Source organism: Pteropus medius, unplaced genomic scaffold (genome assembly GCF_902729225.1).
Source record: "Pteropus medius unplaced genomic scaffold, Ma_sr-lr_union100, whole genome shotgun sequence".
NCBI lineage: Eukaryota > Metazoa > Chordata > Mammalia > Chiroptera > Pteropodidae > Pteropus > Pteropus medius.
Genome location: NW_024349804.1, coordinates 10,967,947 through 10,991,346, shown reverse-complemented (window position 1 = coordinate 10,991,346; position 23,400 = coordinate 10,967,947). Strand labels below are relative to the sequence as shown.

At 48.1% G+C, this 23,400-nt stretch overlaps 1 protein-coding gene and 1 long non-coding RNA gene across 5 annotated transcripts; one reads left to right on the top strand and one right to left on the bottom strand.

Annotated features, from left to right (window-relative positions):
* The first annotated feature begins 17 nt into the window (after positions 1 to 17).
* Positions 18 to 17,552, top strand: LYAR (Ly1 antibody reactive). Of its 2 annotated transcripts, XM_039838194.1 has the most exons (10): positions 18 to 163; positions 3,785 to 3,902; positions 5,764 to 5,938; positions 7,392 to 7,506; positions 9,788 to 9,895; positions 10,005 to 10,088; positions 13,113 to 13,494; positions 13,765 to 13,851; positions 14,906 to 14,991; positions 15,905 to 17,552. In XM_039838194.1, exons 3-10 carry the CDS (start codon positions 5,817 to 5,819, stop codon positions 16,037 to 16,039), a joined length of 1,119 nt encoding a protein of 372 aa, XP_039694128.1. In that variant the 5' UTR covers positions 18 to 163; positions 3,785 to 3,902; positions 5,764 to 5,816; the 3' UTR covers positions 16,040 to 17,552. The 2 variants fall into 2 exon arrangements, with proteins under 2 accessions (XP_039694128.1, XP_039694129.1); XM_039838195.1 differs by lacking the exon at positions 3,785 to 3,902 and having other exon boundaries at positions 36 to 163.
* On the bottom strand, positions 15,491 to 23,397 carry LOC120582851 (uncharacterized). Of its 3 annotated transcripts, none has more exons than XR_005647665.1 (2): positions 23,006 to 23,397; positions 15,491 to 22,269 (listed from the first exon to the last, which is right to left on the bottom strand). It is a non-coding gene; the product is annotated as an uncharacterized LOC120582851 (long non-coding RNA). The 3 variants fall into 3 exon arrangements; XR_005647666.1 differs by having other exon boundaries at positions 22,560 to 23,392; XR_005647667.1 differs by having other exon boundaries at positions 15,491 to 22,112; positions 22,560 to 23,391.
* Positions 23,398 to 23,400: the final 3 nt, after the last annotated feature.

Genomic DNA, 23,400 nt, shown 5'->3' with positions numbered 1-23,400 from the left:
TTCCGCCGGATGTGTGGCCGCGCTGCGCAGGCGCGCGGGGCGGCTCGGAAACGAATTCTGCGCGGGGAAGCTCAGCCCGGCGGTGGCGGCGGCGCTGGCCGTGGCGGCGATTCCACGTGTTCTCCGCGGCCGGTTGGAACCGTTGGCGGGCGCCGGCCGAGAGGTGAGGAGCGGCGGCCCAGAGGTCCGACCTAGGACGCCGGGCTCGGAGAGTGAGGAGGGGAGGGAGCGGTGTGGCCGACGCCTGCATTTCCACCATTAGTCCCTCCGTGGGTTCACACACCGGAGAGGGAAAGCCATTCAGGGGAAATGGAAAGGGTCCTAGACTCAGGGTGACCTATTCGTCCCGGTTTTAAAACGTAAAGGGTCTCGTGCCGGGAACCCTCTGCCCTGTGCAGAGCGGGACGATTGGTCACCGTTGGACTGGGCTTCAGGCTTGCTGCGTACTTGGGACAAGTCTTTGTCCTCTCTGAGACTTGGGGAGCTTGGTCCCTAAGGAGGAGGCCCTAGGGCATAGTGGTTGAGAGCATGGACTTAAGGCTAGAGTAACTGCGTGGGAATCCAGGTTTGCCACTTACTGGATGCGTGTGACCTGCTGCAAGTTTAACCTCTGTCAAAAGGGAATAATATAGAACCTAACTCAGAACTGTTGTGTGAGGATTACGTGAGCACAAACGTGCTAACCACCTGTATAAAACAGGGCTTGGCATATAGTAGGTACTCAATAAATGTCAGAATTTTCTGCAGCTCCTTCCTACCTCTGACCAGACAGGTAGGGGAACGAGGTGGGGTGTATTTGCAAGGCTGACGTTGCTGCAGAGAGGGCCCTCTGGGGACTTGTTCACAGAGCACCCCCAGCGCCCCAGCATCTAGCGTAGAGCCTGATACGTACACTTCCACAGATTTTTATTACAGCAGTGAAGAAATGCTGTTTAAAACAATGCTAGTGGTGTGTGGGGGGAGGGGGTGAGATTGGCTTAACTTCTCCCAGCTCAGTTTGCTCATTGTTAAGTGGAATTAGGTGTACGTACGTCCTAAGGTTTTTGCAAAGATCAAGGGAGAGTCCTGCGTGGATGTACATTAGACCCTCATCACCCCCATATTTGGGGGTTTAGGCAGGATGGTGGACAGTATGTACTTGTTTGGCCTTCCCTTACACCATACCCATGGTTTCTTGGAATTCTACCCCTAGAAGGTCTAGTGGGCCTGACGCCGTGTTTCACAGATAGGAGTACTTAAAGTTCAGAAGGGGCAGTGACTAGCTTTAAAGGTCAGAGTGCTCCTTGCGGACTGTGCTGAGGTTGCCAGCCAGCCCGGCCTGTCAAGTGGGTTATTTTGGTGGTGGTGGTGCTGATGGGATTTAGGTCTGTGTGTATCTATGTGAGAATGTTTTAAGATTAGTGAATGAAGATTTTGTGAAATAAAACAAACAACATGAAGATGTAGTGGGAGGAAGGTGGAAAAAAAGTCACTCCAAATCTCAGTCTCAGAACTAAACCCGAGGTCACGTTATCAGGGAACAGGGTGGCAGAGTAGCACCCCTGGGGCGGGGAGCCAGAGGAGGCTGGAGAGAATTTCTGAAGATAGATGGGTGGATTGAAGGTCATCTACGAAGAAACTGGTTTAGGAGATACTGTCAGGAGATTAGGGTTTAATAGCATTGATGTGCAAATTAATAGGTGACAGGAAATTCTAGCATTGAGATGACTCTTTTCACTTCTGGTACCTTAACTCTCTGCACAATGCTCTGAGATAGAGATTAGACCCATTTATTTTTATTATTATTATTTTTTTTAAAGCCTACCGGGTATTCCTAGGTAGTACTCCCATCCAAGTACTAACCAGGCCCAACCCTGCTTAGCTTTTGAGATCAGACGAGATCGGTGTGTTTAGGCTGGCATGGCAGTAGACTAGGCCCAATTTATAGATACACAGATTCCAGTTAGGATACCTTGAGCTTGAGGTCATTTAGTTTTTAATTGGCAGATACAGGCTCCAGCTCAGATCCTCTGCCTCTGAGTCTAGCCCCAGCTGCCATCTTCATGAGACTGAGGTGCCTCAAGTTCCTCGCCAGTTCCCAGCCCTTTACTCTGCTACCCCTCAACTCAGCATTCCTTTCCAGTACCCAGCATCCTCCGCTTTGACATGGGCAGTCTTGCTCAGTGTGGGCTGGCCTTAGGATTAAGACTTAGGATCCTCATATTTTACATGCAAGTCATTTGTAGAGCCTTTGAAGTTTTGTTTTTTGTTTTTTGTTTTTTTTTGGAATGAGGGTCTCAAGGTCCCAGATGGAGAGTAATGGCCAAGACATGACAAGTCAAGATGGAGAGGCAGGGCAGGAGCTTGGGCTTGTCGCCTGGCCTGTCAGGCTGCCCCTGCCGTGCGGTGTGCCTCGGTTGCCTCTCACGGAGGGCGGTGGTATGATCATACCTGTTCTGGAGGTGTTGGTGCAGTTGTGATGGTAAATGTGAAACTGCTTCGTGGAGGGCTAACGGTCGTGCTCTGTAATTCATCTTTTTCTCGGGTTCTGGCATGTGATGAGAGCTCAGTAAACGGACCAAGAGACAAAAAGACAGCCAGGAGCTCACACAGAAGACCTGGTCTACTTTGAGGGAGGACACTGGGTGTCTATGGATCCAATAAATGTTTGCTGAACTGAATTACAGTTACTTACCTGGGGCGAGAACCCGCGTATGCTCTCAAGCAGCCCACGAACTGAACATTGCTTTCTGCTGGCCTCTCTCTTTCACATGCCCATGTCTCTAGAAGGAAGAGCACACAGAATCTCTGAGGCTGGATTGGGACCCGGCCATGGACAGAGAGAGTGGCGAGCCACAGAAGGAAAAGGGGATTCTTATTTAGGTTCAGCCCCATAAACGATGCTGTCTCTTTACACTTGGGGCTAAATGTTGACATGTATGATATCTGAGCCCAGTAAATGGTGTCCTAAAAGTTCCTGCAGCATGTTTTCAGCTTTCCTAATTTCCAAAGGAGAAATGTTATGAGTTTACCATAAACTTCATTTGAGAGTTTAATTTTTAAATTTCTTCCATATTTATTTAGTCTCGTGAAATTTGAATATGTTCAACTTTTTTTAGACAATGTCTGCTGTCTTCATTGATAGGGACTGAATTTTCACATGGTGTCTTTCTGTAAGTTCGTCGCATTTACACTTCTGAAATTGTTAAGCCTGCACTGGGACTTGGGACACCTGTCTCCTGTGCAGTGAGGATGATTTTCAGCTTGCTGTTCTTTGCAGTACCCCCACCTCCCACCTCCCACACACATGCAGGTGCTTCCTGCATAAATGACAGGTGTTTCCCCAGGGGGCTGGGTCAGGTGTGAGGCCCGATCAAGGTGACCCTGAATAAGAGAAGTAAGCTCCTTACAGGCCTTACCAATCTCATTAGGAAGCAGGCAGCCACACTCCCTATTTCGTATCAAGAGTAAAAATGCAGCAAAGGCTCCGAAAATCCTGAGGAAGGTGCTGAGAGATGGAGGCTTGACTTGCTGTGCAAGCTGCCCATTCTGCCTGTAAAAACAACAGAAAACTGACATTTCTAAATGAACATTTGCCATAAAAGACTGAACGAAAGTGGGCGGAGAGGTATTTTTCCGATAGTCGTGTGACCAGATCCTAAACCTCTGCCGAGCTGCTGTTCACCTGTGTGTGGCTAACCCCTGGAGGGATGACATGTTTTGCCTGCTTATTCCCAGCATCGTTTTTGTGAACTGCACAGGCTTCTTTTGGTCCATACGTTTTGTTCCTACCTGTCTTTTCCAGGCCTTTAATTCCTGACCTTCCGTGACGGACCAAGTCTCCCAGTTGGATCCCAGAGCTTGCCGAACCCACCATCCCCTCTCCCCTCAATCAAGAAACCGGATAGACCTCAACGAGGAAGGTCAGAAAGCCCCAGGTTAACTTCGAGCGGAGTTCTCTCTGTTGACTCCGACGGTGAAAAGACTTAGACATTTTCCAGCAGGTCATTTGGCTAATCGTAGCTGCGTCTATCTTGTGTACGTGACGGCCATGGCCATCCATTTCTTGGTGATTAGTTAATGGTTTGCTCTTCTTACAGCGAAGCGCCACTCCAGACTGTTTATTTGATAATGTGGTGTTGGCTCTTGTTCTGGCCTTTGTTTTCCCCTGAGAGGCAGGGTGGCCACTGTCCTTGCTGCCTGTTATTAATTTGAGCATCCATCTGCCATGTGCAGCATGCTAAGCTTGGAGCTGGCATCACATGGACGGTCTGTGTGATGCCAGCTCCCCAGAGCTTGCAACTATTTCACACATCTTCACGATAACAGATAAGATGCTCACGGTTGCTACACATCACAGCGCGAATAGTCCTGTTTGTTTGCCTCTGAATTCGGCGCGAGGCTGTGGTTGACCCCGTGCCCTCCCTTGCTAACTGACCCTGATGGCAAGCCGAGGAGGGGGACTCGGGGCCAGGGTCCTGCGTTTGCACGTAGCGTATCAGGCAAGCTGACGTCTAGCAGTGACCCGCAGCAGGCCCCCCATGAAAGGTCAGCTGGGCCTTTGTGAACCCTGGAGTCATGGCATATTTCCATCCAAGGCTGAGTGGGCAGGAGCAGCCCTGGTCCTTGCTTAGGTGTGGCCGCTCCCTCGGTGACCGGGAGCGTGGCGGTGAGGACAGGCTGATTTCATGCCTGCGAACTCTCTGCGGACGGAGAGTCACTCATTCGTGTTGAAGGGTTTCTGGATGAAGTCTTGTCCTGAAGCAGACTGCATCGGTTTGCTTGATCCTTTCCTGCATTTTCATAGCGAGGAAGGAAGTGCTGGGCGAAACAGCGCTCACGGTTTTGCTGCGAAACTTATTTATAATGTAAAACAACAGTACTCTTTAAAGATTCAGTGATTAAAAATTACGTAAGCATGGAAAGTTACATGACTTCTGTCACACTTTTAGATGAGTTCATGTTTTCTTGAGCACAGTAGCCGCTCCGTGGATGTTTACGTGGTGGTTATGGGTCCGTGCGTAACGTCAGCTCAGTGCTGGGGGCAGCGGGGTCTGTGAACGCCCTCCAGTAACGCAGCGCCCAGCAGCTGGGACAGCTGCAGGTGGTTCCATTTTTTATTGATTCGCCAAGAAGCCCTGTGAAGGAGACCCCTCCCCCACTCGCTGTCCGCCAAGAGCGAAGGTGCATCTTCAGATTTTAACACCTGAGGATACAGAGTCATACCTATAGGAATACTTTTTGTGCTTACAGAAGTTGTTTATAGGCCTTTTCTCCACTTGCTAAACCTTGCTGTCTCACCTTGTTACGCTCGCTCTCACTGTATTTGGGGACCTAAGGGTGGATGAGAGAGAGGGAGATCAGGAAAGGTAAGATATTTCACTTAATGCCCCCAAAACTCTTCATCTCTAGAGCCAGCCTGCCAAGTTTAAGTCCCGGTTCAGCTGCTGCGTGACCCTGGGCAAGGTCCTTGCTCGCTCTGTTGTCATGGTGAGCGACAGTCTTTCCCTCAGGGCTGCTCTGAGGAGTAAGTCAGTCAGTGTGCGTGAAGCTGTCAGAGGGGCAGCACGTGCTGAGCTTGTCAGCCTTTAGTGTCAATTGTAATTAACGATGTTGCCCACTTGGTGGTAGACTTGTATGTAGATTGCTAATCAACTTCGATTTTGTTTGTAGTTATCTTCATGTGAATTATGGTTCCGACGTTAGCTGTGTGGTCGTTAATTTGGAATTAAAGTTTCAGATTACAATGATTATCTGTTTTTCCTTTTGTTGTTGTTCTTTTAGGACAAGACTTAAAACCTATCTTGGATAGAGAATATTTAATCATTTAGCTAAAAATGGTATTTTTTACATGCAATGCATGTGGTGAATCAGTGAAGAAAATACAAGTGGAAAAGCACGTGGCTCTTTGCAGAGGCTGCGAATGCCTCTCCTGCATTGACTGCGGTACAGATTTCTGGTACGTTCTACATACTTCATGTCGGTCCATCGTAAAGGTCCAGCCAGTTTTAGAGGCCCTGTTTCCACAAAGCTTTAAAAAATAGAGGCAAATTTGCAGAAAACAGTTATGAAAAAATAAAAAGGGGTTTACAAGACCATTTGCTTGGTGCGGATGAGTTACAAAGAGACTAAAGGAAGGGAGCTGTGCAGCCAGAGCGTCTGCTCAGTCAGTGGCACTTGCTGTCATCTCGTCACCGTTACCAGAGTGACCACGATGCACTTGGGTGTCAGGGGTGTGGTGTGCTGATCCCACTGACGGATGGACTTATAGACCAGAAAACGAATTTGCTGATGCACAGGGAGGGGCTGACCCATAGAAGAGACCAGGTCCTCCCCGGAAAGTCAGAGGCAACGGTGGGAGCGAGGCTCCTGCCCGGCACCCCAGTGCGGCACCCCAGTGCGGCAGGCCCTCCCGGGAGGGGCAGCGCGGTCCCAGCTGCCCGCTGCATCTTCAGGAGGCTCGTTGGTAGGTGGCTGACTTCCCTTCAGCTTCAGAGGTCCCAGTAAGAAGGCAGCTTTGGTGCATCTGCCCAGTGTCCTCTGTGGTGTTTGGCGTTTGGATATTTGCTAACAGTCCATTTTAATTTCATTCTAGAGCAGTGATATTAAAAAAAAAATTTTTTTGGAAACTGCTAAAGTTTTGTTCATACCCAATCCTAGGAGGAAGCGTAACATATAAAACAGGTGAAAATTGGGTTGTTTCTCATTAGGGGACTTTGCCTCTTACCTTGTGCCACACATTTTCCCAAGGACCCTATACAGCTTTGAAAAGATCGTGTGAGACAGAATCAAGTTTTCTTTCTTTCCAAGACTCTGAGATCAAGAACTTTTTAGTGCCCTGATACCACATTTTTAAAAAATTATTTTTATGGAGGTATAATTGACATGAAACATATTAGTTTCAGGTATATAGCATAACGAATATTTGTATATGTGGCAAAATGATCACCACAGTAAGACTAGTTAACATCCATCCCCATATGTAGTTACAAAAAATTTTTTTTCTTGTGATGAAGACTTTTATTATTTACTGTCTTAACCAGTTTCAAATACATAATACAGTAATAACTGTAGTCACCATGCTGTACATTTCATCCCCATGAAGTTTTAATTATATATTGAAGACAAATTTTTTTTCATTCTGTATATATTCACTTACGACTAAAAAAAAATGCTGCCTATCAGTTGGGTTTAAGGCATCTGTACTAACTGGGTGGAAAGTTTGGTGGTGGGTTTTATATTGAACAGTTTGGAGGAGGGAAAATGTTCCAACCAGAAAGTTATGAGCACAGTAGGTAAAACAGGTGGGGTGCCCGTGCAGCGTGGCCTGCAGAAGGTGGGGGCGGCATGCTAACATTAGAGCCTCCAGGATGAGAATCAACCTAACGGCAGAACCTTTTATCTCTTGAAAGGGGTGACGACTATAAAAACCATGTGAAATGCATAAGTGAAGATCAGAAGTATGGTGGCAAAGGCTACGAAGGTAAAACCCACAAAGGCGATATAAAACAGCAGGCGTGGGTTCAGGTAAGGCCTTTCTAATTCATTTAGTAGCTTTAGCTGACATCTTCCATCTTCTTTGGAAGCTGAAGAAACTAAAAAAATGCATCATCCATGCAGACAAGACCCAGAAACATCATGTCTTCAGATAGACTGAGACTGAGCAACTAAACCTTGAGAAGGAGTTCTTTCTCTGTGAATGTGATTAGTGTATTTTGTCTATAATCTATTTTATGTTTTGAAGATTTCTTGCACAAATATTTTAGAATTCTCACTTGCTTTTTCTTGGCTATGAAGCTTTCTAATCTGTATCTGCTTCTAGTAATAATACAGCTTTTGTAACTCAAACCATGTTAATCTGTCATGTCTGTTTGGTCATCAGAATTGGGCAAAATAAAGACATTTTAATAAATGTGAAGAATTTTCTACCAAACTAAAATGAAAACATGCACAGTAAAAATGGCAAAGCAATGAAATCCCTAATTCCCTGAAAGGTGTAACTTCCAGAATTTGGTCACCATTTACAGAATAGATGGCAGGAGGAAGGATTCAGAAAGGAAGGCAGGAAAATGAAAAGACAGATATCATCTATGTGGACAGTCTGTGTTTTCCTAGAAACCAAATAAATAACAGTTACCCCCTCTAGGATAGAGCGTAAATGTGAATTTTCTGATGTCGCCTAGCTCACTGAGTGACCGGCTCTTGGGAGGGAGAGGCTTCTGTTCAGAGGACTGACAGAGTTTGCCCAGTGCATATTGAGAAGCTAGTGAAACCCCTTAACTAAGATATTTAGGCTGGCAACCATCAAGCCACACTTGGGCACTGTATTTGTAATCCTCCCAAGACACAGGACATTCCTAGGCCCCCAGCTTGAGGAACCCATGTGCACAAGCTCCCTATCCATTGTCCTCACGTCGTGAATGAAATCTCTAAAGCAGGGGTCAGCAAACTATGGCCCGTGAGTCCACCACCTCTTTGTAAATGAAATTTCATTGGACTACAGCCCTGCCCATTTGTTTACATGTTGTCTGTGGCTGCATTAGCACTATAAGCATGGCACTGGGTAGTTAGGACAGAAACTGGATGGTCTGCAAAGCCTAAAATCTTTATTGTTGGGTCCTCTACAGAGAAGGGCTCACTGGTGACCATCTTTTTTTGTGTATTTTCCCCTAACTTTAATAATTACCGTTTCTTCCCTCACCATGATTCCCATAAGCATTTTCTTTAGGCACTAATTTTCATCTCTCCTGTTCTTGCTATTTCAGATTTATTTATTAGATCTTGATGCATTTGTCTCAATTTATTTTCTAGTCCCTGTATGCTTTTTGTCTGATTCTTTGGATCACTTTTGGTTTGTTTATATTCTTTTCTAGTTTTCAAAAATTGCGGTAAATTATACATGACATAAAGTTGACCATTTTAACCATTTTTAAGTCTCCAATTAAGAACATTCACCATTTGTTGAAAAACTGTCCTTTCCCAATTGAATGATACTGACATCCTTGTCAAAAAGCCTTTGATCATCCTCGTGAAGGTTTATTTCAGGGCACCCTATTCCCTCGGTCCACACGTCTGTCTTTATGCCAGTTCCAGACTGTTTTGATTACTCTAGCTTTGTAGTAGACTTTGGAATCAAAGTGTGAGACCTCCACTTTGTTCTTCTGCTTCAAGGTTGTTTTGGCTACTTGGGGTCCCCGGAGAGTCCATGTGAGTGAATATTAAGTTAGAGTCTTCTATTTTCCAGAAGGGATTGCATTTGAATCTGTAGGTCACTTGGGTAGTTTTGGACATCTTAAGTCTTCCAGTCCTTGGACATTTCCATTTACTTGTGTCTTCTTTAATTTCTTTCAGCAATTATTTTGTTCTTTTAAGTAGATAAGTCTTTCATGAATTACTTGGTTAAGTTTATGCCTAAATAACTCATTCTTTTTGATGCTATTGGAATTGTTTTCAGGCTGTTAGTTGGTAGAAATACAGCTTGCTTTTTCAGGGTTGCTTTTGTATTCTGCAACTCTGCTGAATTTATTGGTTCCAAAGGTTCTTTTTGTGAACTCCTCAGGGTATTCTGCATATACGACCAGATTGGCTATGAACAGAGAGTGTCACTTCTTTTTTTTTTTAACTTGGATGCCTTTTATTTATTTTTCTTGCCTGATTGCTCCAGCTAGGCCTTCCAGTACCGTGTCGAATTTGTCAGCACAGACATTAATAGAAAATCTCTACTTGAAAGGTGAACCCTGGAGCCGTGGCTACATGAAACTCATGTGTCAGGTGTTCACTGCTTTTGTTTTATCTTCCTTTTTTGTAGAAAGTTAATGAATTAATAAAAAGACCCAACGTCAGCCCCAAAGTGAAGGAACTTTTAGAGCAAATTAGTGGTTTTGACAACATTCCCAGGAAAAGGGCGAAATTTCAGGTATGTATTTGATAATGACTTCTCTGCCTGCGGGGCTATGAGCCCATCAGACACTTCGTGTGTGCCTGTCAGATGGAAAAGTGTGTTTTTTCTTTTTCGTTCCTTGTAGAATTGGATGAAGAACAGTTTAAAAATTCATAACGAATCCATTCTGGAGCAGGTGTGGAATATCTTTTCTGAAGCTTCCAGCAGCGTAAGTCAGATTTAATTTTAGATTTGCGGTATGGCAAAAACGATTAGTGATAACGTAATGGGAATGTCTTGTTTTCGGAGTTCAAAACAGCCTTCTTTTCCATAGAGCCTCTTGGGCTTTCATTTGTGGAAAAGAATAAACTGAACGTGCTGTGGGGAAGAGTTCCTTCTTGTGCCGAGACGCCGTTGGTCACGGTACCAGCGGACGTGGCCTGTCGGCTCAGGAGTCGGGCCGCGGGAGGTGTTGACAAGGAGCTTTGGGGGTCTGGCAGACCTGGGCTGAAGCTCTGCTCTCTGCCAAGTGTTTGACCTTGGGTGCGTTGTTTAACCTCTCAGCCTTAGCTTCCTTTTCTTTAAAAAGTGTGTCATTGTATTTAGTCATCTATTGAGTGCTTAGTGAGTGCCTGATCTGTGCCAGGCCGTGAGCGGAAATATCAAATACCTCAGGTGGCGATAGTGCCGTGATGGAAAGTAGGCAGGGTGGGGGCGCAGAGTGACTAGGTGCTCTTTTAGGTCACGAAGGCCCCTCGATGTTAGAAGAGGCTGCAAAAGCTCCTGCCTCGTGCCCAGCATCTACTGGGCACCGGGTGGGCGCTCTTACTCCTCCGGTGGAGGGAGAATCCCTCCCTCTGGAACAATTCGGTCAACTGCCTGTCAGTCAGCATGGTCCGACGTGCAAGACTCAGGTGTGGCAGACACGTGCAGAGGGTCTCGGTCTGATACCTCACAGCCACATGGTTGGTTAGGTGGTTCATTTAACTTTTCCCTACTAATTCAGTGGCGCGCTCTCCCTGTGTGGAGCTCACTCCCATCTGCAGACTTACATCAGTAGTAGTTTTTAAAACCAGTAGACGTGACTGGTCTTTTATTCTGGTCACACAGTTGGGAATTGATTGACTTCATGTAGAAAGAATAGTGCGGGCAGCAAGTTGAGATAAAGATGAAGCTTTATCTTCGTAGTGTACCTAGCATTTGTCTCAAATCTACATCTTTGGCCTTCGAAACCACATAACCAATCATTTAATTGGTCTTTATCTGTCACCTGTTTTTTAAGGGTTATTTCCCTTATCTTACCTAAGAATCAAAGATTTGAAATTCAACTGAGGAGATTTAAAAAAAATTCATCCCTTTTAAAACCGTGAACATAAGAATTAAAATAGTCAGGAAACAGCTCGTGGTAAACCCCGAGCTCTGTAAACTACGCTTGTTGTGGCTTCGCCTTTGCCCTGGGAACGTCCACGAGCATCCCAGTGTCCGTGGTGCGGAGCGAAGCGTCCTGCGGCCCGTCCGTGCCCGCTTCCAGCTCTTTCCCTCCCTTCACTGTGCGCCAGGCGTGAGGTGGGCGGCTCTCTCTCCTCCACTGTACCCAGCACAGGTCGCACCTGGGCGCTGTGGGTGCAGCGTAATCAGGCCCGAGCCCCCGCCTCACAGAGCTGTGTTCTGGGGACAGCACGCGTTTGGGTGTACGCTGCAGCGTCGCTGTGACAAGCGCCAGGAAGAAACACAGGCGAGAGGAGGGGCAGAGCGCGGAGGAGGGTGCCGTTAGGGCAGAGGGCCCGCGAGGGCGTGGCCGAGGGCGCCTGGCGCAAAGTAGAAAGACGACAGGAAAGGCTGCCGGGTGGGGCGAGGCCTGGCACCAGCCACACTTGGTGTGAATGGCGGAGGCCGGCTCAGGTCTGTGGCGCTTGGCGGCTGCAGTACCTGACGGTGCCGCACAAACATTATAGGACAGGCGTGAGGTTTCTTCGGAGTCTCTTTGTCCCCCTCTTCCTCCAGAGTCCGTTTCTGGGCTCATTCTCTGCCTCTCCCTAACCCCGCCACGTGCCTGGACTACTCCGTTTCTCTGAAAACGCCAACAGTTTAGTTTACCATCCATTCCCCGAGGGCTGCTCTCTCGGCATCAAGGTCAGACCCGGGTGACCAGACCTCCTTTGTTGAGTCCAGCATGGGGGCAGCAGCTCTGTTCTTGTGAGACAGTCTCCCAAAGCGAGAGCACTAGAGGTGACTTGTGAGGTCAGCTGGCTGCTAACTTACAGAGATGGAGTGGCCAGGTGTGCAGGCGCGTGCAGGCGCGCACGGCCCATGCTTTCCTGGAGCTGCCGCTGCCGGCCGTCTCTCGTCTGCTCCAGACGCTTCAGGCCCACAGGCCACTGAATAGACTGTTCTGCGCCCTCTGCTGAGCAGGGTCTGGTGTAGAGTCAGGGAGCACAGCAGGCACTGGGACTAGCTATGCTGAAGTCATTTTTAAAACTAGGATTTGTGTGCTGGTTTGAATCAGGTAGTGCGGTAAATGGGGAGTTTATCTCATCCCAGTGTGCCTGGTCATTTAGTTGTCTGTGATCCCTTACCCAGCATGCTTGACATGCTGTCCAGGGGTCCCTGACTGCTCCTCTGAGGGTAACCGCTGGATCGAAGTGACGATTAGATTGTGCCTCCATCCACTCTTGGGTAGTTTACAAAACCCTCCCATATGCTGGACGCGTTACTAAGCGTCCCCTGCGCTAAGCGCATGGCATTTCTTGCCTCGTTTTATTCATACATCGACTGTATGAGGTAGGTTTCATTGCCTGTCATTTTGCAGATGAGCAAAAAGAGTTGAGCAGATAAATGTAACTTGCCCTGAGTCACTTGGCTCGTAATTGACCCGAGCTGGAACTTGAACCCAGGTCTTCAGATGCATAACTCTAGTGGTTTCTGCCACACCTAGGTGCTCACCTTTGATAAGAAAGGTGACTAGTGACCCAAAATTCAATGTCTGGCTGAAGTGATTTAAGGATTCTTCACTTTTCCAGGGGAACGAAAATGTCTGCTAAGTGCAGAGAGGGCGGTGGGCTGAGGGAGTCCTTCGCACTGTGTACATTTACTCCTACATTTTAACGATTGTGTGTGTGTGTGGGAGGGTCACAGTTCTAAAACGGTGAGACCTTATCCCGGGAACAGTGTGTTCGGCAGATACACGCCGTGGTGTGCACAAGCGAGTCTGGAGGGAGGACTTACGTGTTTCTTGGTTTTGTTTAATAACAAGGGACCGGTCAGTAAGGGGCAAGACGAACGGCCACACAACCAGGTGGCACACCCACCTGCAGAAACCTCCACCAAGGTGCCACCCCCCAGAGCAAACGACACCACGGAAGGACAAGCAGAGGCGAAGAAGAACAAGAGAGAGAGGAAAGAAGCGAAGAAAGAACTGAAGTTAGCAAACCACCGAGAGAGCTCAAAGAGCCACAAACCGAAAAGGCGCAAGGCGGGGCAGGAGACGGAGCAGGCGGCCGGGGGCGCGGACGCCAAGGCCAGCGCCGCAGGGAAGAGGAGCCGGGGCAAGGATGGAGATGGAGCCCACGGGAGAGACACGGCCGGGGAAGGAGTGCAAACCAGTCCAGGGAGAAGAAAGCGCAAGCTTTCGGAAGGTGTGTGGCGAGCTTATGCTCGGGGCTTTGTTAAAATTATTAATGCTATGAATTTGGGACATGTAGAATCCATTAGTCGTTGCATTTCGCACCAAGTTAAGGCAGAAGGTCTCCCCGTTTCCTCACCTGACCTGGAGAAGCCCCGTGGGGCTGGGTTGCTTGGGGAATGAGCAAGATGACGCTATAAGGGGCCTGGCCACGGCAGACTCAGTAAGCGGTAGCTGCTGTCGTAAATGCGAAATCTATTTTTTTTTTTTAATCTCTATTTAGTTGGTGCAGATTCTAAGAAGAAAAAGGTAAAGATCCCAGGACATTCTGAGGGTGAAGAACCAGAAAACCACGAAGCCGCTGTAAAAGGTATCACTGCTGTGTGGGAACACTCTGCCCTCTGGGGAAGGCGGGTGACCCAGGGCCTCTGGCAGGTCAGACCCTTGGGAGGGCGTGGAAGAATTTGAAAACAGATGAGTTTCTCCAGAGTAATGAGTGAGAGCTGTGCGAGTCACTCTTAGAGGCCTGTCTAGCTTTAAGGATAAAAGGGCAAACAGTCTGGATTGGAGACACATATTATCTTCAGAATTTAAAATAAACCTGGTGCTCTTTCCAAGACCCTGTTCCCTTCCCTTCCTCCATCCAGACTTGGCCTTTGTGCTCGTATCTCTGGGTCTGTCCCTGGTCTCTCCTTGCTCGGCACTCCATGGCCACCCCACTCCCTCAGCTGGAATGTGTACTTGCCAGAGTCCAGTCCCTGGCCCTCAAGGACGTCTTAAAGGCTGCCTCCCCCACAAGGCTGTTCCTTCTCTCCAGGCCTGAGCATCCCTGGGGCCTGCCGGTCAAGATTAGGGCCAAGGACCCAGATGAGAATCGAGGCTTTATTCAGGGAGGCTGTTACTGCACAAGTTGGGTTCTATCACTTGGCTTGGAACCCACCCCCCAGCTCTCTACATATGAGGCTTTATTAATTAAGTTTTTTGAGATAATTATAGATTCACATGAAGTTGTAGAATGAGTCTTCGAGCCCACCGTATAGTCGTCATTTGTGGCTGCCCTCTTGATCAAGGTTAAGCTCCTTTTGCTCAGCCTTGTCTTGCTTACTGGCCTAGACAGCCCATGATCGTAGTGGGTACCGAGCACATTGTGCCGAGTTCACTAGATGCAACTCTAGGACTCTGTAGCGCTGATGGTGTTTGTACTGCTTAGTCAACTGCTCGCTCTGAGAACAAGTCCTGTGAAAGGCGGGCGGGGCTTCTAGGCACTACGCCTGGATGGGTCAGTGCCTGCTCTGTGGCCCCGTGGCATCCTGTTCATTCAGGATTAGTTCATTCGCAGGTAGCAAGTAGATACTGCAGAAATCCTTCCTTCAGTCTTCTGGTAGTACAACAAAATGTTTTGCATATTATTCTTTATACTGTAGGTAAATTCAACTGGAAGGGAACCATTAAAGCAATTCTGAAACAGGCCCCGGACAATGAAATAGCAATCAAGAAGCTAAGGAAAAAGGTATGGCCCGTGAACCTAAGTATATAAGCCGGGAGAACTGGTTCTTTATTTTAAAATGTACAAATTTTTTTTCTATTTGTTTTAAATAATACTTTTTCAGTTATAGTTGGTACACAATATTATATTCGTTTCAGGTATACAACATAGTGATTAGACATATAACTCACAAGGCGATCACCCCAATAAATCTAATGCCCCTCTGACACCATACAGTTATTATAATATTGGTTATATCCGTATGCTGTACTTTACATCTCCATGACTATTTTTTAACTACCCATTTGTACTTCTTAATCCCTTCCGCTTTTTTCACCGACCCCCAGATTTGTTTTTTCTTAATCTAAAATACTCTGCGCATGTGTCTTCATTTCCCCAGCAGCCCCTCCGAGCTATGGGAGGGGGTGGGGCCAAATCCCATCAGGTCCTTATTCGAAAGTTACTGTTCTAGATATTTTGCTATCTTCTGATTATTCCAAAGCAACAGTTTCTTTTCTTTCTGTTTTTTAACTTTTTTTAGCATTTTATTTTATTATTAGTTTCAAGTATACGGTACATTGGTTAGACATTTAGATAGTTTATGAAATGACTCCCTCCCCCGCGCCCGATTACTCCGTCACCCATCCGGCTCTACACGCAGCCATTATGGTACTGCTGACTGCATTCCCTGTGCGTGCCCCCAACCCCGTGACCCCCTCCCAGTTACCGCTTTGTACTTCATCCCTTCACCCCTTTCTCCCCACCCCACGACGACACACATGCAGCAACGTGCTCACAAGCAGAACACACCTGCCTGACCAGCACCTCGGTGTCTTTTATGTTTTCCTGTTGCCCTGCTTTTGGATGAAAGAAAGAACATTTTAGGTAAGTCTTCAGGGCTGATACACCCATTTGACAGTTGTTTTTCTTTGTGAAGGTTTTAGCTCAGTATTATGCTGTGACAGATGAACACCACAAATCCGAAGAGGAGCTCCTGGTCATCTTTAACAAGAAACTCAGCAAGAACCCCACCTTTAAGTTACTAAAGGGCAAAGCCAAGCTTGTGAAATGAACATTTTTATATTTATAAACTGAATCCATTTTGTTGAATTTTTCCTTTCACTGTTTGTAAAACGTGGTGAATTATAATAACTCAAATTTTGTTTTCCAAAGCTGTATTTTTAAGTTAAGAAAAAATATATATTTTGGTAGAACTTTTATGAGAAAATAAAATATATTGTCGAAAATTCTAAATTTGTGATGGGGAACATAATTATGTGTCCTTAAAAAATATTCATGTGGAAAATATTTTTAAATGTGACAAGTCAAAAAAAAAAACTCCTTTGGTTAAACTAAAAGTTTTAACCACATCATTTCTATCCATTTTCAACTTGAGATTTTCGTGGGTGGGTTTTTCGCGTCGTTAAATGTGCACGTGAGTTGCGGTAGTTTCTGCTGGAACGGTGGCGACAGCAGTGTGTGTGTGTCAGTCCTCACCCAAGCAGAAGTTCTGCTCTTCAGAAGCCTAAGGGGTGGCCCAGCCTGTCTTCAGCTAAAGACTTGTAGTGACTAGATTAGGGGTGTGGCCTGGGACAAGGCCCAGGGACCCGCTCACTGGAGACCGAGTCCGCTGTTTAGCTGCTGCCGTTCCATCTGTGGTGGGGCTGAGCTGCTTGCGGAGATGCGGTTCTCCATCCTCGTTCCCTGCGGGAGGGGAGCCGAGTGCTGCCGTGTTCATATTGAACAGGTTTTGCCCCCAAGTCCGGTAATAGCTGAACCACCCTTTCACCCAGCGTTAGCTAATATTGTCAGCACCTCAGATGGAGAGGAAGCAAGAATGAGACATGCGACAGGGTGTGAAAGGGTGGGGGGAGGGGGGCACTGACAGGAGCAGGGGCTAAAGGGCAGACACGCCCTCGGAGCCTCAGTTCCCGGATGAGCCGAGGAGCCAGCTTCTTCCCCGGCCTGGCCAGCTGAGTTGGGCAGCACTGTGTTCGGTTCTGCTTTGGAGATGTGCTGCTCTGTAGCAATGGCACTCAGTGACACTGTGTCGGGACGCATGAGGCCCTAGGCTTTAGAGCCGGGCTGGAGTCAGGCCCTGGCTTGGGCCGTTAATGGTTAATCTGACCCTCGCTCGTTTCATCTGGTCAACGGGATAACAAGGTCTCTCTCGGTTGTCATCTGTGAAGTGCCAGCGCTGCACCCAGAACCCGGCAGATGTTCGTTCGGTGGTGGCTGCCACCGTCGTCACTGTTCTCAGTAACCAACCGTATTTGAGCCATGAGAAACGTCGGACAATCTGAAAAGCAACGGGAAAGTGGGGTGGAGAGGCTTGGCCCAGACCGCACACTCGATCGGGGACGAAAGCGGAGCCCAGCTGTGACTTGAGTCAGGACATCTTCCTGCTCCAGCGTACTCCCCCGGCCCCTCGGTGCAGAGTCGGGGTCACACTGCTCCCTGAGTCACACTCATGTCCGAGCACCACAATATGTCAAGATTTGTGTTGACCTTTCTGTCAGTTTTACTGTGATTCATTTAAGGCAAAGTTTGGCAAATAGGACAAAATTAAAACTTACTGCAACAGAGTCCTCACTTCTATCATCCCCATCGGCCGTTACCCAAGGTTCTCAGGAAACAGGGTGGGCTGCTCGGGGATGTCAGTGGAGCCCCGAGCGTCGGGGCTGGAGGAGGTGGCCTCTCGTTGAAGCGAGGCTGGCAGTGGCGGCTGGTGGTCGGGCACGGACGGCTCTCCTCGCTGGAAACCGTGTGGCTGGAGGTGGTGGGGGTGGGGGGCTCCGTGCTGGCAGTCGCCCCTGGGGTCTGGCTGCAGGGCCCCGCACACTGCCCGCCTGACCTAGGCTAGAACACACGACGCTAGTGCGCCAGGGACTTCAGAAACCCATCCGATGCCATCCGCGGCAAGCTCTACAGCGTCGCCGTGTGCAAGCTGAGTGGAAGCTCGAATCCCACTGTGTCCTGCCTGCCCTGACACCGGCGTCATGGGTCTGGCACGCGGGTTTCCCCAAACCTGCCGGAGACACACTGACAGTTTTTCTCAGCCGATACCTCCCTTTCTGGCACTTGTGGCATTCGGCAGCGGCGCACTGGCCATTTCCTGCGACGCTGCTTACGAGCAGGATTGGGAGAGGTGGGGCCGTCTTGCTCTCGAAAACATGAACGTGTGTGGCTGTCGTGGGCTGGGGTCCTCAGTGTCCGGCACACAGGGCGCTTTGCAGTCTGATGAGGAAGCCGAGGCTCAGAACAGAGCAGGAGGCCATGCGGGATGCACCCAGGGCCACCTTCCCTCTGACCGGCTGCGATGCAGGCTCATGGCAGAGGGGCGTGCGTGCGGAGGTAGTTTAAAAACTGCGGAATCACTCAACTTCCCCAGGTCAGCTTTGGTTCGGGCAGGTACGGTGGCTTGCTGCTGTGTGAGGTAAGGTGGCCTCGCTGAGGAAAGGCTTGCAGAGACCCCGTCCTTGCCCCCTGTTCCCACGTACCCCGCAGGGCGCTTATGAGAGAAAGCTAATAATCAAAGCCCAGATGAATGGCATTTTCACAGGTCTGTAGATTAGAATGAATATCTTTGAAAAGCTCTCATTCTTCTAAACGTGTCATTTCTCTTTGAAAATGAAAACTTGAGCTGACCAGGTCCTGTTAAAACAATTTATAATCTCACTAGCCTGTAAGTACCTGTTTTCCAAAATGGATTTCTAGGTCTTGGCTTGGGGGGTGGGGGGGGGGGGGGCTGAGCAGCCTCTGGTATAGATCGTTGTCTTTTAGGTAGCACTTCTGCAGTTGAATAAGGAAAGTTTAAGAAATCAGTGGTTTTATCCAATTCATCTCCAGTAGTGAACGCTATTGGCAGTGTATCTTAGATCGTTATCCGACTCCTGAAAACTGATTCTCCTAGCTCCCTGGTGTCATTTGTCAGCCTGTAGCTTAACAAACGGCATCTTAGACACTCTACCACTGCCCTTTCAACACCTAAAGAAACTCAAGATCTTTCTCAGCTCACTTATCATGAGACTTTCCAGCTTCTGTAATTTGGACTTGGCCCTTCCGTTTTGGCTACAAAACAGTGAAGGTTTCTGAGAAACAGGTGGTAAAAAGGGCAGCTCTCTTTACTGCAAAGGCTGGTTTAGCTTTTTTTTGTTTGTTAGGGGGTCCAGGGAAGCTTTCATGTATTCCCCTTGATACAAGTGATTAAACGGCCCCTTTGGTGACTTAAATGGTAATTGCTGGGTGAATACGTGCGTTGCTCAGAGTTGAGAGGTCGGACTTCTGCGAGGGTCAGGTCTTGCTTTGGCCGCAGGGTGGGTATGGTGAGCTGCAGAACACCGCCTCTGTGGCTCTGCCTGCCTGGCGACCCCACGCTGACTTCTGCTGAGGCCAGAGGTCGCCCACAGATTGGATTTCTCCATTGTAGAGCAAAGGAAGTAAAGACTCTGTTCTTCTGGGTAGTTTCCAACAGTGTGGCTCTTGGGATCCACCACCAAGTTTGCACCAGGACGCCGACGGGAACCTTGGAGAGCCCTGCTCCAGCAGTGACCCCGAACAGAGGTATTTTATGGCTAAAATTCAGTCGACGATCTCTCCGCTAGGTTTCGGTTAAGGTAACGGAATTTTCTCAAATTTAAGGTGTCCCGCATAAACTTTCTTAAGCCTCTTGGCACTTGTTCCCACGCAATTCCAGTTTTTAGATGTTACGACAGTTGGCATACACTTTTAGAGCACTTGGTTATTTTTCGCTTAATTTACCTGCATTTCATGTCCCACAAAACCACCTGGCACAGTATTTCAACCAGCTGGAGAACCGTGGGTCTGTAAGGAGCGTCCGTGGTTCTGGAACGCTGCCATGACAGCAGTCTTGTACTCCGAGGGCCTCCTTGCCGGGGCTGAGGTCCCTCGTATCAGGTCTCTTTAGGGCTGTGTCGGAGCCGTGGTGCGTGATTCCTGATGTGGCTGTCCTTACCACGCCCACCCCTCAGGTGCTCTGCTCTCTGTAGCTAATCTTGAAAGGCTAGTGTTTTCACTCCCCCACTTTTGTTTTTTTGTTTTGTTCTAACTTGAGAACATTAAAATGGCAGATTATTCCCCAAACTCCCATGATCAGTTGGGAAGAACTGACCAGAGTGATAAAGCCAGTGGGTGTGCCTGTTATGGTCTCCCCCGCCCACTGCTGGAGGGATCGTAAAGAACAGCGCACCTCTTCTGGAACCAGTGTGAAAGATGGATCGAAAGCCTTTAAAATGTCCACGCCTTTTGACGTAGCAATTCCAATTCCATAGCTTTCATCAGGGAAACAGAGTTGTGTAGAGAGACAGGTATTATTTACGTAATTAAGGGGAGTTTTTTTAAAAAAATGGCTTTCTTCTTGGAGTGAAGGGTGGTATCCCAGGTAAGATATAACATTTACGAGCACTTTTCATGTGTCAGGTGTTTCTCTTTACACGTATGAACTGATACGTGGAGTCGTAGTCCCACGGGGGGCCACGGGGGCAACTGCATGGCACGATGAGGGAACGGGGCTGTATTGGCCTGGCCTCAGGGTTGCACGTAACAAAGAACAACTCAAATTAGCAATAATTTTAAAAAAGGAATATTTTTGACGGGGGGACTAAGAAATCTGTGACATCTCAATACCACATAATAACAACAGTTCAGGCTTATCGAGGGGCTTTCAATGGGTCAGGTACCGTTCTAAGGGCCTTGCATGTATTAATACTCTTAATCTCCACCCAATCCAGTGAGGTAGGTACTATTCTTAACCCCATATTTCAAGTGAGGCAATGAAGGCAAAGGAGAGGATGAGTGGCTTGCCCAAGGCCGAAACAGTCAGTAATGACAGAACCAGTAAGGACAGCCAGCCGGGCAGCTGGCTCCAGAACACGTGTTCTTAACCAGGTGAACTAGGGCCTGGATGGATTCAGAACTTGAGACAACACTACCAGGGCCCTTGGCTTGCATCTTAGAGCTTCCTTCCTAGGTGGGCCCCCTCCATGTGTCTCCATGGTGGCAGCCTCAAGCCCACACGACCTCACAGCTCACCATACAAACAGAGAAGGTCTTCCCAATGGCCCCAGCCTAAGTCCTGGGAACTGCAGATGTGGTTTGGGCCACGTGCCCTCTCTTAGCCTCCTGACGATGCTGCAGGACTACTGCAGAAAGGAGGAAAAGTGGATTCTCAAAGGAAGGGATGCTGGGCAGACATATGTCCACACCAACGGCCAGTAAATTGGGATCAAGGGCCAAAGTGAAAACCAGGTAATGGAATTCCTGCTATATACCAGGTGTATGCAAGGCACTGGGGAGCTACCAAGACATAGTGGCTGCCCCCATCAATTGGGGAGAGAACAGGCAAAAGGGAAATTACAACAAAGAGTAACTAGTGGATGAGGGAATAGCTGATCAGGAGGTGAGTAGGAGCCAAATCTGGGAGCCTGGCAGGCCGGGTTCAGTAGTAATGAGCAGTAACTACCAGTGCTTGAAGGAATACCATGTGCCAAGCAATCGGTATACGTTTACCTTCACTCCGGTACCTGCTGTGCCGTGGATGAGTAAATGCATACTCAGAACAATGAATAACTTGTCCAGGGACCCAGAGTGATGGAGGCGGGATTCAGTAGTCTATAAACACTCTGGACTTAACCATGTTGTTAAGGGCAAGCCGGCAAAGGTCATAGTCAAATTCATTCTTCCCCACTGGTAATCTACACCGCAAAGGAAAATCTCTTGGTTGGCAACACACTGATATCACATATCCACCAGTAAGGTACACAGTGCACGCACTGAAGAACTTATTTAATGGGCTCCAACAATGAAGATGTGGTCATTACATACTGGATGTTTTCCAGCCTGCTTTTAAGTATCAGCAATATGGTGTGCAAGCAGTGCCCTTGAAAATATCGGGGGGAAAAAGCTGGAAGGAGTTCAGACCCAAACACAAAGGCCCCGAAACCACCAAAGGGGAAACCGGATCTGACCTGAACGTACTACATATGGAAACCCTGGAATTGCTGCGATGCTCTCGGGAATATTCGGTTACGAGGGAGACCCGGCACTGACCTTTTTGCAAGGAGACAATGAACAGAAGACTGTATTTGATAGGAGAAATTCACTTCCTGTTAACAAGGCTTCTAACCCTGTACAAGAGAGAAGAAAGAGCAGAGACCCCAGCTGGCTTTGAACAGTGGAACCCTGGTTCTTTAGGAGACCGCAGGAAAGAGGCGGTATTGTGTAGAAAGGCCACATGATCCACCCAGCTGTTAGTCCTTTGCTCCACTGCGTTTGCTAGAAAGGCTGAAGAAATGACAGAAATAAACCAGCAGAAATTTCACATTCTTTTCTTGATTTCTTATTACATTTCTTCTATAAATATCCAAGACAAATAAAAGACGTAAAAGAGATCCAACTAATTCAAATTTTGCTTCCTGGGTGGCACACCTGAAGCTGCTTTTCCTGTCTCTCCCCACCCCCCACCCCCCCACCAGAAGAATAGCCTGTCTTTCATTTGGTCCTCGCATAACCTCATGTACAGAGTTTTTAGCATGGCATTGTATTGAAATCTTCTCCACTAGATTCTAATTTACCTCTTTTCTCAGAGTTTTAGCTGCTCAGAAAATGTTTGTCGACTTTCATGAACTGCTTCCGTACATTTCTAAGTACTGCAACACATGGTAGTCTGTCTCTGTGGTCTTGTTTTGGTCCAGGAGCTCAAGTGTAAGGTCATGTCTCATTTATCTCCACTGCCTAGCATGGAGCCTAACGGTTCCTAACAATGAGTAGGTGCTCAGGGAACACTTCGATGGTTAAGCACAAAGCTTCTCAAACATGACGCTGTAGGAAGTGGGTAGGAGAGTAATAAATAGGTTTCTCGATGGAGAAAAACTTGTGAATTCGTGATACACAGTCTTTTCCGGTTTGAGCCTGAGTGATGGGAAATGGCAGTTTTCTGGGAAAATACAAATTTAGCTCCCACGTTCCCAGCTGGGACAACTTTTCAGAAGTTAGAAAGCGGGGATTAACATGAACATACCGGTGCTTCGCCTTTGAACCCCACAGCAAACACGAGGCACGTGTATTCCCGGAGGGAACAGGCCCGGAGAGGCTTCTCTTGCCCAAGTCCACCCACGTGGTCAGTGCCAGGCCTGGCCCGGCGGCCCTCTCCTCTTCCGAGGTTCGCTCTCGGCCCTTTCAAAGTCTCGCCGCGCCTCCCCGCCCGGCACGCCTTTAGCGGGACCCGAAAGCTCGGTCCTTCGAAAAAAAATGGGACAATCTTGGCCAGGAGAGGAACAGTGTTTTCAAATCCAAGACAGGGTTGCGGACTTGAGCGCGCGGCGGTGGCGACGCCAACTCCGCCCCAGATTCTCACCAATTAAAACCTGCAAGACACTAAGGTCTCCACCCCTCAGTTAAAGAGTGACCCTTCCG

Excerpts from the sequence above, each read along its gene's own strand:
- LYAR (XM_039838194.1), top strand. The coding sequence starts at position 5,817 with ATGGTATTTTTTACATGCAATGCATGTGGTGAATCAGTGAAGAAAATA. Across the intron at positions 10,089-13,112 it reads TTTCTGAAGCTTCCAGCAGC|GGACCGGTCAGTAAGGGGCA; the intron begins GTAAGTCAGATT and ends TTTAATAACAAG. Across the intron at positions 13,495-13,764 it reads AAAGCGCAAGCTTTCGGAAG|TTGGTGCAGATTCTAAGAAG; the intron begins GTGTGTGGCGAG and ends ATCTCTATTTAG.